Source organism: Protopterus annectens, chromosome 4.part0 (genome assembly GCF_019279795.1).
Source record: "Protopterus annectens isolate FY-2018-M chromosome 4.part0, PAN1.0, whole genome shotgun sequence".
In the NCBI taxonomy this organism is placed as follows: domain Eukaryota; kingdom Metazoa; phylum Chordata; order Ceratodontiformes; family Protopteridae; genus Protopterus; species Protopterus annectens.
The window spans coordinates 1,139,714,252-1,139,729,149 of record NC_056733.1 but is presented as its reverse complement, the minus strand read 5'-3'; the positions used below and the strand labels follow the sequence as shown (position 1 = coordinate 1,139,729,149).

General features: G+C 37.4%; 1 protein-coding gene across 4 annotated transcripts in view; it reads right to left on the bottom strand.

Annotated features, from left to right (window-relative positions):
- SH3PXD2B (SH3 and PX domains 2B) overlaps positions 1-14,898 on the bottom strand; it is a 1,471,413-nt gene that overhangs the window by 271,341 nt on the left and 1,185,174 nt on the right. For all 4 annotated transcript variants that reach the window (XM_044069105.1, XM_044069106.1, XM_044069107.1 and 1 more), the window contains one exon: positions 14,495-14,629. In XM_044069105.1, coding sequence (XP_043925040.1) covers positions 14,495-14,629 — 135 coding nt within the window. The remainder of the gene's footprint in view (positions 1-14,494; positions 14,630-14,898) is intronic.

Here is a 14,898-nt window from a genome sequence, read left to right as displayed (position 1 = left end):
TCTCCAGCTGCTGGAGATGTCTAGCCAGGTACTTTCCAATTGGTGCATTGTACTCAATAATGGGTCTGATGAGGGAAGAATAGAGGGGCACCATTACATCCTTAGATATTGATGCGAACCCTTTCATGATCAGATGGGTCACAGAGAAGGATTATATATTATTATAGAAGGTTGATAATGAATTGTGGAGAGTCAGTTATAAGTTTGGACCAGTCTATAATGACATCTCCGAGGAGGAGGGTTTCATAAGGTATGTTCAGGGAGAACCAGGATAGGATATTTTCTAGGATGGCTAAATTGTTACCAGGGGGATATAGATGGAACATATAACAAACTTTTTGCTATGCTCAGTAAAGAGATAATACAGGCTGACTGCCAATAGGCTGGGAAGATCCCTGTAGAGATCGCAGAAATAAAGATACTGACAATATGCTGGAGTGACAGGAAAACAAAAGTATTACAAGCTTGAATGAATGTGAGATAAACCATTGTAAATTAGTCTACCAAAATGTTTTAATGCACATACTTACAGAGGAAATCTGTATTGAGAGTATTGGATGGACAGAGAGAGGATGAAGGAGTTAGATTCACATTAAGTTGATGAGCGGAGTACATAATGTCTTTACTGGCATTCTGACTTCTGTTAAATACATGTGGATATACTGTGGGGCATTTAAAAGGGGGCTCTGCCACCCCACACACACTCAACTGGCTAGTACCACTTTGCACTGATTTCCAGTGGGAGTAAACAGTTGGGGTATCCTCACTGCATCTTTGTTTCCCTCTCTTTAGTGCCACGTGATTAAGTATAACCTCATTGTTCATTGTCCCCCATGTTGGATCCTCCATCATTCAGTACACTAGTCTGACATGGCTCATCCACATCTCAGCGATGGCTTTATCCTTCTGTGCTTCAGAACTGCTGATACTCAACAGCTGCCAAAGGTTTTTTCCATTAAATTAGCAAAGCTATCATCTTTGGCATGACTGCCAGTCTGCAGAATTGTTTTTTGTAATGATGACTGAACCTAGTTAAATATCTTTAGTTCATTTCACAGCCTCTGAATCATTTTGCATGGATACAAGTTTCTTTTCATTACAGAAATGGTTTTGTTTTACTGTAATTAGGCTTAATGAAATCAAAGGAGGTGTCAGTTATTCAGGACAACCTAAAATGTGTTTTCTTTTAGTGCTGTAGATCAACTGATTAATGAATGTACAAAAAAGGTGATGTAATGTATGTGGATATTAAGCCCTATTCCAAGTATTGCAAATCTAATGAACATTGGTGGTATGACAATGTTAAACAGAATGAAAATGTTCAAAATTAAACTATGGGAACAAACTGTGCAAGTTGAGTTAACTGATGAGGAAATGTTATCTGAAAATGATAAAGGGGAGGCAGATGTTTTTAGTGGATGAAGGAGTAAATGACAAAAAATATCTGGCTGAAGGGAAAAAGGTTTTTAAAACAAATCAACACAGGCTGAAAAGATGCATAGAACAATAAGAAAGAAAGATGTCACGATAGAGTTAGAGAAAGAAAATTTGGCTTAAAAGACAAACTGATGTAAAAAATGTAAAGGATAATTTTTTCTGTCCTTTTCCTTAATGTAAACAAAAATTTTCTGTCCTTTTCCTTAATGTAAACTGTACAAAACATGAAAGCAAAAGAAATTATGTGTTACAATGGGGTAAAAAGCTAAAATATAAAATAATATGCTTATTACATGTTTAAATAACAAAGCAGAAAGAGCTGCTAAATCAAGTATGAGAAGGGTAAATCATAATCTCTACGGGTAACGATTTAAGTTCTGTGATCAAAAGACTGGGCAAGATGAGTAATATTTCAACGTATACAATTACTGCTGTTTATCCTGCGAGATTGTGACACTAGATTGTATTAAAGGGCAGGTAATGAGGCTTATGGTTCATGCATTTACGTCAGATAATAAAAGAACATAACTTTTTTACAAAATAAAAAAATATATATTTCAATGCCAAAACAAATATGGTGATTTTGAAAGACTTTCACTGTGACATTGGGGAAGAAAAAGAAAGTATCAGTGAGAGAAGGTGAAGTATGTAAAGAATATTTTTCACAAGTTCAACACAATGTAGGACAGCATTGTTATTGTTGACAGCCCAACCCCATGTGCAAAATGGGAAAAGGGGTTGAGAATGGATGGATGGATGGATGGATGTACGAAAGTAACACAAATCTGCTTGTATGAAGGGAAACGTAAGAACAGAAAGCAACTTGTATTCTTGTCGAGGTTAAAGAAGCTAACAATGCTATTTTTCTATGCAGCTTTCCTGGCCATTTATCAGCACGGGCAGTTTTTGGACACAGTTTATTATTGAAGAAGGTAAGGAATGTTAGAGATAAACTGGGATTTTTCTCAACACAACACATACTACAAGATAAAAAGCAGGTATTATTTACAGAACGCTTACAAATTAGACCTTAATTTAGGAGTTGGTTACTGTGGTGAATTGATTATAAAAAATGTAAAAAGATGTATTTTAATTTAGAATGTTTGCAGCATAAAAGTAAAGACATTCACAAGGTAGAATTTCAGAAATTAGAGGAAACTATTCAGAAGGCAATGAAACAGCAAACATTAATATACATGTTGAATGAAACAAATGTTACAGGTTAAGGCAAAAATATATTATTAAAGGTAAAAAGGAAGAGATTATTATTTTTTTTAATTAGGCAAATAAAGTACAATGAACAATGCTAATGGAGGTACAGAGTGAAAAAGTTAAGACAATTAATAATCATTAAGAAATAATTAAATCTGCAGATTTTTTGAAGCTATGTATGTACAGAAACAGATTATACAAGCTATGCAATGGGGAGGTTAAAAACGTTCTCAAGAAATGACGGATATATACTGAGCAGAGAAATCATTATAGAAGAACTTAAAAAAAAAGTATAAAGAGAGGAAGGGTTGTGTCTGTACTATGAAAAGATGGCACTGATTACATTTTCCAGAAAAATGACAAGGGAGTACTGAACTGTTTTAATAATAAAATATGTGAGTGGGTCAACCAAGGCATAAAATCAACAGAAATGTGTAAGAAGTATTAGTAGTAGGTTTTCATACTTCTCGCAAGTATATCGAAGTAACCCAAAATCATATCAGTATGTAACCTGGATAATAAATCAAACATGACGGCAATTGGTAATGGAGTGTTTGGGATGAAAAGAAAGGACATTAAAGATATGTTGATTACGGTTAAGAAAGTAATACACAAAACTGCACAAAACCAAACTGAAGGTAAATTTATTTCATATCACATTAAAAAGGCATATGATACGGTATGTCATACTCAATAACAGAATGTTTTAAAATAATATGATACTCCAGATAACATTTTTAAAATGTTAGTTATAAAATTCAGCTGTAAAGATATTAGAAAATGACTAGCTAAGCAGAAAATTTAACTTAAAATTGGGGTACATCACTGATGCCAAATGAGTGTGATACAATTTGGTTACAAATGCTTTTAAATAAAAACTAGAAAAAATAATTGTAAGCCAAATTTGATTTACAGTGACCTTGTGAAATTGCCTGTAATGATGTGCTACATAGATGATAACAACACCTAAGAAAAAGGTATGGATAAGTCTTGCCTTGTAGGATTTGCATTTTCTTCTAAGCATGGTTGGATTAGATTTAAGTAAATAAAAAATAAAAGTATTTAAAGAAATAAAGAAAATAGATGTATATATATATATATATATATATATATATATATATATATATATATATATATATATATATATATTTACTAGGCACAATAGCAAAGTGTTGGACATTGAATCTAATGCTGGAGAGACTATAGTAAAACAATGGAATGATTAATATAAGAAGTAAAGGATTTAAGTGCTGCATGGAAATCATGTGGCTCATCTTCTCAGAAAAAAATGATACTATCAGGACAGAAAGTTTATGTATACAGTATGCATGTTTCAAGGAAGGGTTGTAAAAGATCATTAGGATGTATTTCAAGCAGTTTGGGGTTCTAGACTAAATACTGTAAACAGAACTATGCTATACAAAAAATAGAGGGGGTGGGTTTAATAAATCCAGTGATTATTGGGCTCATTTCATTTATTTTGGGCATTAAATGTTATAGAAAATAAAGAAAATGTTGTGACCAGAATATTAAATTAAAAACTGAAAAAAAATTCAAATCAATACAATCCAGGAAGTGTGACAGATACAAAACAATTAAAAAAGAAGTTGAATATATGAATAAAATAGAAGTATGAAAAAGTCATATAAAAGAAGTGACAAAGATGTGAAAAGTCAGTATAAAAACATGGATAAATGTTACAGAATTGACCCTTTGCAGGGAACACAAGTTGAAGGTAAAGAAGCTATTATAGAAAAAAAAGCTGTGTATATTAAGGAATGTGAAGATTTTTTTTTGTGGATACAGCAAAGTTCTCCACGAAGTACAAGCAGTTATCTGAATGGTTATCTTATATGTGTAACAAGGCATAAACAGGTGAGCATTTTTTTTGAGAGAGTGGTGAACAACTAAACAATTGTGGACAGGAATGGAAAATAAATGCAATATTGAAAAAATGAATATGTAAATGATGTTATATGCCTTTTCATAAAGGAGATGAAAAAGGCAAGTGGAATAGAATGGATTTTTTTTTGCATTTATTTGGCACATTTGGTTAGATAGATGCAAAGATATTATTTGTTTTTACAAATATAAAAGAGAGAAAGTGAGAAGAAATATTGAAGATTTTTATTTTAAGAAAGGGATTATCTTTTAAGTTTAGTATGATATAACTTTCATTCTTTAAGAAAAGAACACCCTAATCTTGATAGTAATTGCAGTGGGATCTTTTACAGCCATCTGAGCCACCACCAACTCAGGCAGATGAGACTTCAGTTTTAATATGTCATCAAAAGGATGACACACATACAAATGCAGCACTGACCCTCTTATGTTGCATCACAGTGTCATTAATGAAAATTACTTCAAGAAACAGATGATCCACTGTTGTGACCCCTAACAGCAGCAGCCAAAAGAAAAATAAGACGTAAAGGACCAGGGACAGAAATAGAGCTTACAGCCTTCTTACAGCATCAAAGGTGAGTGCGCTACCTGTTAAGCCACTGGCATCTCTAGATGTTTGATTAGAATCACTTTTCAGTACATAATATGGGAATAGACAGCACACTGGTACAGCGGTAGCATTGTTGCATCACTGCAAGAGGTTTTCCAGTTTGATTCTCGGCTAGAGTGCCTTCTCTGCAGAGTCTGCATGTCCTTCCTGCATTCGTGTGGGTTTTTTTCCGGGTACTCCGGTTTCCTCCCACATTACAGACATGCATCTGGATCATTTCTCCCTGGGCCTCCACTGAAAATTGGTTTTGTTCCAAGTTGGACTTTCCCGGTAAACAAACGTTAAATAAATAAATAAAAAAGCTACAAATAGATGGGCAAATGTTAGCCAGAACTCTCCAGGCATCAGCCAGCTTCCTCTCCAGCATGAGGAAGCACACTAACTTCCTGGATAAAGAGGCAGCTGACTCATTGTTTCTTTTTTTTTTGTCAGCATATGTAAAAATGGTAAATTTCTGCAGATATCAGTCTACTTCGTACTTACCAAGAAAGGTATCCAGAGAGAATGTTATAAAGATCTGGAAGGTTTTAACAGTATGTTACAAAGAAGGGAAGCACCAACATCCTTAAAAATGCTGTGCTGGATGTAATACACAGAGATGATAAAGATCCATCAGATCCATCGTCAAATGGACCCATTCCAATTTTTAACCATGATTATAAAGTGTTTATGTCTATAACAGCTAAAAGAATGGCAAAGGTGTTGCCAACATTGATACATATGGATCAATGTCGTTTTGTGGATTGAAGTCAAATGTTTGACAACATTAACAGAACAATGATGATCCAGAGGGAAGCACAATATAAGAAGGTACTGCTGCTGTTCGTGGGTCTTGATGCAGAGAAAGCATTCAACAGAGTAATCTGTGATTTTATGAGTAGGGTAGTGGAAACATTGGCATTTCCTGATGCACTAATAATGTTAATTAGGAGGATATATGAGGAACTGGAGGCAAACATCAAAGTGGAGGGGGTTCTTCTCTAAGTTGTGTCTGAACAGAGGAACAAAGGAGGAGTACCCCCTTATCCCTTTGTTATTTGTGTTATATTTAGAATCATTACCAAAGAAAAAAAAAGGACTCAGAAATTCAAGGATATAATTGGCATAGTATTCAGGAAAAGTTGATTTTATTTGCTGATGATATGATTTTGCACCTGAAAGAACCAGGAAAGGACATCCCAGTGTTGTGGAACATTCTGAGGCAGTTCCAGTTTTTTTTTTTAATGAAGCTAAAAAAATGGCTATAGTTGTACACTATGCACCACACACAAATTGGTTCAGCAATACCCATATTTATGGGGACATGATAAAATTAAGTATTTAAACGTATAGGTTACAAAGATTCTGTTATGGTAGCTAAAGATATGTGGGAAGAGACTAAACAACAGATAATACAAAAACTGAGAAACCAGAAGCTCTTGCCTGTGGATATTATGGATAGCAAAATACAAGCAGTACAATGTTTTCAATCCCTTTAGTTTTACACACAGATCAGGCATATTTTTATCAACCATAGGAGAAGTTGTGGATAGTAAGAGTTGACAGATTTTAGGTGGGAGGGGTAAAGGGCAAGAGTGAAGATGGATAAGTTGATCCTTCCAATAAAACAAAGAGGTTTTGGATTATCTGATTTGAAGGGATATCTTAGAGCTACACAGATAAGGCTCTTACACATACCACATACAGACAGCTACATTTCAAAGTGGAAAGGGATGATGATGAAGCAGGGGATTCATTCAAGAAATAAGGAAAGAGTGGGATTTTAGGTGCTGATCCTTAAGGAGAATAATAACAGTCCTGCAGAATATGATATTCATAAAGTAGCAGAAAGTCTTCTAAGAAGTAAGCCAACATAGGAATGGAGAAAGGAGATTTCTGTCAATAGGGATAACTGCAATTAAGGGATCATAAAATAGGTAAGAGAGAGCTGGAATTTACCAGGAAAAATTGGCAAAGGAGCCAAGGTAATGGGAGCAAATAATTGCAGAGGGAAAGGTACGACAACAGGAAGAGGCCAAGAATACAATTGGACAGCAGGCCAGAGATTACCTTTCCTATCAGCGATTGATATCAGAGTATAGTCAAAGAGAAAGGGATAGGGGAATCATAAGTGAAAGACTTGTACTGCTAGAGTTTAGAGCTGCTGTTAAAAAAGGGATAATTACTAGGGCAAATTAATTATTGCACAGTGACTAGGAATCAATCAGAGGAGTTCAGAAAAAGATTGAGAAGAGAGATTAGATGAACAATTCACAAAGAAACAATGGGAGGACATATGTATGGCTCCAAAATGAGCAACAAAATCTAGAAAATTTAGGGCGTTTGCCTGGAAGCATTTGCATAGGTACGTTTATACCCCAAGTAGACTCCACACAATTTTTCCTCAGGTAAATAGCAAATGTTGGATGATGTAATGGGGAAGAAAGATGCACTTGGAAGCATATATTCTTGGAGGGTAATGAGCTGCCAGACTTTAACAATTCCCTGCAGTGTACTCTTTTAGGAATACTGAGTGAGCAAATGAGCTTTCTGAGATGGGATACAGGATCTGAATTGTCAAGACATATTAAGGCCTTGTTAAGCTTGATTCCAGTGCCTGCCAAAAAAAAAAAAAAAGCAATTACAGGAAAATAGAAATCAAAGTTCATAGGTTGGTACTAGGCTATCCAGCCCTAGGGCCTGTACAAGCCTAGCCATAACAATTCCCTGGCTATTTCTTCCCACACTATTCACTTCCCTGGACCCCTGTCTAGCAGGGTGACTGACGTGATCCCCGGGGTGAATTTCCTTTCTCCCATCCAATCGTCAAGGTTCCTTATGAAGAGGGCCAAAGAGGCACTCTGCTTGACATGTATGGGCAATCTATTCCAGAGTCTGGGGAGTCCCTGGGTCAGGAACTTATATCTCCAGCATGTTTTGTTTATTTTGATGACAAGGTTTAGATCCCTGGAGGGTGTGGCTCTGAGGGATTGGGATTTCTGGGTTTGACATGGCCTTGTATGTTAAGCAGAGATCGCCTCTGAGTAGACGATATGCGACAGAGTATAGCTGGAGTTTTTTAAGGCGGTCAGCGTAGGGCACCTGCTTTAGGCCTGTGATTCTTTTAGTGAGGTATTTCTGCAGCCTTTCCAGTTGTTGCAGATGTCTTGAGAGGTACATACCAAACGGGGCATTGTATTCTATAATGGGTCTAATGAGGGATGAGTACAGTGGGACAATGACCTCTTTTTTTCTAGATGAAAAGCCCTTAGTGATGAGGTGTGCCACACAGAAGGATTTCCTGACTGTTGTGGCGATGTGGTTATCGAAGGTGAGACCACTGTCCACCTGTGTCCCTAAGTCTCTTATCACACTTTCGGTGTTTAGTGTACTGCCACCTATACGGTAATTCACGGGTACTTGTTTTTTACCAAAGGGGATAACTATACATTTCTTGGCATTGAGCTTGAGCCCATGGTGCTGGCACCAAGCATCTGTTTCTGTAAGGCTCTTTTGTAGAGTATCCACATCATTTGGGGATTCAATATTGGCTCCCAGTTTGCAGTCATCTGTGAACTTTGTTAGCCAGAGTCCCTTCGTGTTGGCCTGTACTTCAGAGAAGTAGATGCCAAACAAGAGCGGTCCTAGGACTGAACCCTGAGGTACTCCACTTGTCACTTGTCTGGAGCTGGATTTGGAGTCGGCTACCTTCTATATCAATTATACTTGAAGTATTATGAATTGTACCAACGGTAAAAAACAGGAACTGGGATCTTTAGAAAAGGGTAAGAATAAATAACATATAGTAAAAATGGAAACTACTGGAACAATACATGCAGAAAAATATTTTGTAGGAGTGATTAGGTTTAAAAGAAGTCAGGAATTGAAAAAAATGTATGTAATGCTGGTTTGATTATATTGTATAGAACAATATATGTGATATATGATGTTTATAAATGTGAACCTGTTAATATGGTTTGATTACTGTTATACATATGTAAATTTGCCTGTTTTAAAACCGATAATTCCATTAAGGTGTGCTTTTCTTAAACAAAAAGAAAAGTATCTGGAGAGTCTCACCTGTGGTTTTCTATGGTGAGCTCTCACACTGTACCATGTTTTTTGTTTGGACCAATTTTACAATATAATTCCTGACGTAAGAGAAGACTCTCAAAACTACATCTTTAATGACACGAAGAAAGAGCAAAGATTTGCCTGCTCAGTCTTTCTATAGGAGCCTTTGTTGGATGATGCTATCAAATCCTGTTCTGCTCCTCAACTGGAGCTTCCGCTTGAAACGTTTAGAAAATGTGGGGGATGGAGGACCATGCATCCACTGTACAAATGAAGTCAGAGATGCCTGAAGAAAGTGGCAGACATACACAGGCTGTCCTGGCAGAGTTTTTTTTCTGATGTGCACCTTCACTATGTTTCATAAAAAATAAATAATTCAGTAAATAACATACACCATTAGTTATTTGGGCAGGGATTGTTTTGAACTACTTCTACTCTGCTTCCATGCAGAAAAAGACACACTGGCCAATCTGCCGACATTATTTGTTCTGTGCAGGTAGCACCTTAGGTGTCAATGAACATCTAATAGGGTGAATGATTCTGTCCCCTCTATTTTGGGGCTGTGGAAGGAATAGCAGTAGTTGAATATTTTGATAAAGAGAAAACTCTAAAACTATCTGTGGTATGAATAAGAGGTTCATCATGAGACTGACTCTGTGCATGCAAAACCAATGAACGGCTCATTACACATCAAAGGCTAGATCTCTAGGAATCTAATAGCAGAGGTAGCTTTCATTTACCAACACAGAAATTTTAGAAAGACTGATGCTCCTGGTTAAAAGCATCATGGGGTCAGTTCCTCCAGTACAGAATTCAATTCTAAAGAGGCTGAACTGCCCACCTTGATGGATAACCCCCCTAAAAACCGCTTTATTAGTAAATTATTTACCAGAGGCAGAAATGGTAGTTACATGTATCTTGAGAAAAGATCAGACTTGTCAGTGTAAGGTTGAGGCACTTCCACTTAAAACGGTCTTTGTTAGCATTTTGCATCAAATAGATAAACTTTTCTCATTTTTACAGGTAAAATTGCATTTTATTAAGCTTCCTGGCTTATTTTATTCCCTTGAGCATAAATTGAGAAAACAGCTGCTTGAGACAAATAATGGCCAGGTCATCTAAGCTGCCAGTTTGAGCCCCTTTAGGATCTGGTGTATGAGGGATCTGGGTTTCTGAATAATCAGATCTAGTTGCTGGAGTAGGATGTAAGGTGTCTCCTTTGCTATCTGCAACACCATGAAAAACTACAACTTATTCACCCTAAAAGACCCTATCAAAATCAGTCTCTCTGGCCTTATTTCTGCAACACCTTCTACTATCAGCAGTATGTGTGTTAAGCATACAGAAAAACAGTTCAACCAAGGAAAGAAAACAAAATCCACCCTCCAGGTGTTTTCAACCAGTAGTCTACAGTACAACCTGGGAAGGGGGTGTTTCAAGAGGAGGCAAAAAGACCAATATATATGACCTCCCACCTGTTCTTCTGTGATCCAAACACTTTTTTTTAAAATTCTATTCACAGTTCCATGCTAAGGTCATCTGTAACATGGATGAGTTTCAATGGAGTGTATGGGGGGGGTGAACAACACCTTGTGTGTTGTGCATGCTTGTGTTGCAAAGCCCCACCCTTGTATTACCAGCCTGTCTACACAGGGAATACAAATGAGATTCACTCTTTCTGTTGCTGTACCACACCTCTATGGTGTAGATGTCTCTCTAGTTTTCACAAGGTTTTCAGCCTGAGGGCCAGGATGACTTTTTCTGGATCCTTACGCTTCTTGAGTGGGCCTCTCCAAGCAGTGTCTGAGGTGTCAATTCATTAAGGCCCAACTGCACCATGGCAGTGATGGTGTTAAGGATATGTCTGTCTGGGGGTCTACTTCTACATTTCAAAGTTTCAAAACTTCAAATTTTTTATGGTCAAGACCATAAGATCAAAGTTTTGAAACTTCAAAATGTAAAAATGTAAATAAAAAAATAAAAACAAAAAACTAAACTCCCACTCCCCCTGCTAATTAAATATACTAATGCTACGATCTCACTACAGCAAAGAAAATGGTAAATATACCATTCCGCGCATTCTCTATTTAAATGGTTCAAAGTTTCAAAACTTTGATCTTATGGTCTCGACCATAAGAAATTCGAAGTTTTGAAACTTCAAAATTTAAAAGTAGGCTCCTGTCTGGACCCATCTGTGAATGCACAGTGGTATTGGTAAGTTCTTGACTTGGAGCTGCATGTGCCAGTCCCACTGGGCTTAAAGGTTCTACTGAATCATTCTCATAAGACTCATTTCCCAAGGTACAATAAAAATAACACCAACAACCTTAGGGCTCAGAGGAATTCCTTCACTGTCTTGAAGATTCTGTGTACCTGTAGAGAAACTTTACTCGGGGGTAGATACACCTTGCCTTATATTGCATTTACAGCAGTCCAAAGGAAGACATTTGTTGTATGTGCTGGAAGACCTAATTTGGGCAGGTTGAGAGACTTATCAGTTCTTGAGATAATCTATAGTCATTTGGAGATTTTCCAGGATATCCTGTTCCATTTTGTCCTGAAGAAGGCAGTCATTCCCATAAGGATAGATGTGAATCCCTTTGATCCTCAGGTAAAGACATCACTGGCATTCTGTTTACAGAAGATGGAATAAAGGGTAAGAAGAAAAATTGGAAATACCGATCCCCACAATGAATTGTAAAACCTTTCAGTACTTCTTGCATACCATGAAAATATGCATCCTTCAGGTCAAACATTATAAACAATTCCCTGTGCATAAGGAGGTATAGAAAGGATTGCAGAGTAATCATTCTGAGCTCTGGCATTCTCAAAAAGAGATTTAACCTTAACAGGTCTAAGAGTGATCTTCAAGGCTCATCTATTTTAGGTGGCAGAAATAGCCTGGGGTAAAAACTGCACCCCTTCTTCTTTGAGAACTACACCTGCGGCTTCTTGCAGCAGAAGCTTGTCAACAGAAGAAGGAGCCATTTCTGTCCAGTTCTGCAAGTTTAAATAATTCCTATAAAAGGCTGGACAGATCTAAACTCTTAAAAAGTATCCTTGAATAATAAAACGTTTACAACTCAGTTGCCAATTGTCATGCCTGTCTAGCTGCCCCTGGACTGGCATAGTTTGCCACCTAAGCAAAAGGGAAGTGGATGTTGGCCCATGGGGTGGGACAGAGAGGGGAGATGGGGGGGGGGGGTTCTGGCTGAATCATGACTCAGTAGTAGGGTAGCTGAGTAGCTTGCTACAAACCTACCTGTCTTGCCAGTCTTCCTCCACTATTTTTTGTTTTTCATATACTTTTTCCGGCCTGCTGGCCTTTTATCTGATATCTACTGAAATGGCCAGGCTTCTTTGGAAAGGGTGAATTGTACCTGGATATGGGGGATAAAGAAGCTATTTTGAAAGTTTCCATAGTTTTTCTTTTTTTTTCCTCCAGTTTCTTGAAGATTTCTTGGGCTGAATTTCCAGTAAAGAAGTTCTCCAGAGCAGCATTTTGCAGTTCTCCTTTTACATTCCCTGGCAGTGAATAAATTCTCAGTCATGCATGCCGTTTAAGATTGGTCCCACAGTAAATGTCCTAGAGTATGCATCCATCACTTATACCTAAGTTTTATCATACACCTCCTCACCTTCTGAGAATCCTGGGAAATATGCTGAATTGGTGATTTCAGGGATTTGTCCTTAATTTCTGTTGCTAAGTGTTCTGCCTGTCTGAGGATTTCACTGTGGTATTTAACCAGGACTGTCTGACCAATGTAACCAATTTATAATTCTCTCTAGAACTCCACTTTGTCATTTAAAAGAGTACTAGGGCTGGAACAAATTATGAGCCTTTAGCTTCATCCAGCGAATCGTTTAAGGTATGCAAGTTTTTTTTTTTTCCAAAGGTATTGGCAGGCCTGTCTGAACCTGTAGAACAACCAGTCAGGCTTCTTGGAGACTGGAATTTGGGGGTAAAAAGCTGTCTTCCAATGTCTCAAAGACATAAGAACCCACTGCAGGATTGGCTACTCTGATCCCAAATGGTCCAAGTACCTTTTCTTGGTCTCCAACGTTTCACACATCTCTTGTACAAAGTGTCCAGTGCAATAAGTTGAATGATCCCCAGAAAGGCATATCCTGTGAGTGAGATCCAGATATCTAAGATGTTGAAATCACAACCTAATGATGAAGAAAGTTCTGTGGTGTAGGCTACTTCCTTCTGAAAAAAAGTTTTACTCCTTAGAAAGAGAGGCACCCCTCAAGTTTATTTTAGTTTATTTGGAGGAGGAATTCAGGAAAAGGCCCCCATACAGCCAAATGGCACTGTACAAAGCTCTTCTCCAATTTCTTACAGTAAACCAAGTTTGTTTCGTGGCTTGGCTAACTGATGAAGCTGGCATGTGGAGGATGGTCATACCTATTTTTTGGGATAAAGTAGTGGTCCAGGTTGTAAGATGCCACAATATCATTTGAAGGAGGGGACAAAGGCACAGAAGCAACTCAGATAAATGTTTCTGTGTATCAGTTGTGTATATACTTTGAACGTCTGATTGCTGAATGGTGAAATGCAATTTTCGGGCAAACAACAGTACATTGAAGTTTTGCATTAGTGAGACCCTGAAATTATATTCAAATAAAACATGGTGAGAAAAGTGCAGTAGTTACAGTTACACACTCCCCCATAATTGTAAGACCATCGAATTAGTAAGTATGAATAAGAGATCATGGTATTCTGACCTCTCCCCAGTGGGAAGTGCTGCAAAACTTATTTCTTTTAAGTCTATATAATGGATGCCTTTAGAGGGTGTGGAATTTTGCTGCTGTCACTTCTGCATGTGACTAGCCCCCTTGATTCAACAGTCTTCTTTTTTTTGCCCCTACTCCCTTCTATTCCAATTTGTGCTATATAACGTTTTCCTGCCACTCAGATCATTCCACTCCTAACATACCTTTGGTCTGCGGTTGAAGAAAACTGTTGAACCTGAAAATGGTCCAGGTGGACACAGGTTCTACTCTGGTTAACAAACAAAAATAAATAAATTACAATGTAGATGCATGCATCATTTTGGTAATACTGTTTGCTTGAATGCTGGCAGTTTGGCTGGCAATGTATTTCACTGCTAGAATGCATATATATTTCTTGTTGCAAAATAAAGACCAATGAACTTCCATATCAAAATGTAAAGTGCTAATTAAAAATGTACCAAAATAATTAAGGGGCTCAGATCCCTCTGAAAACATTAACTTTGCATGTTTTTGTGCAATTCAAGGCAGAAAAACTGATCTTACCAGACTCGTTCTTTTCAATGACATCCACCACCTGACCGACTCGTAGGCCGATTTCTGTGCTCTCCTGCTTTTCGTAATCATTTACAGCCACGTATTGATCCAGTACCATGGGGTCTGCAGACATTCCATCTCCCACTGCAGGTAAACAAAGACCCAAGAGCTTGACTCATACCACATGTAACACAAAAAGTACAATTCTCACCTTGTGTTTTGTACTCTTAATCAACAGGCACATTTCTCCATCCCCTCCCACACCTTCCAGGAGAAAAATAAACACTGAAATAATACAATAAAGGGTATATTGCATCAAAACACAGCTTTGTTTTGTTGAGTCATAACAATGTTAAAGAAATGCTGAAGTAAGCATGGTAAAGCAACAGAGAATCAGAAGTGGTGATCAATTT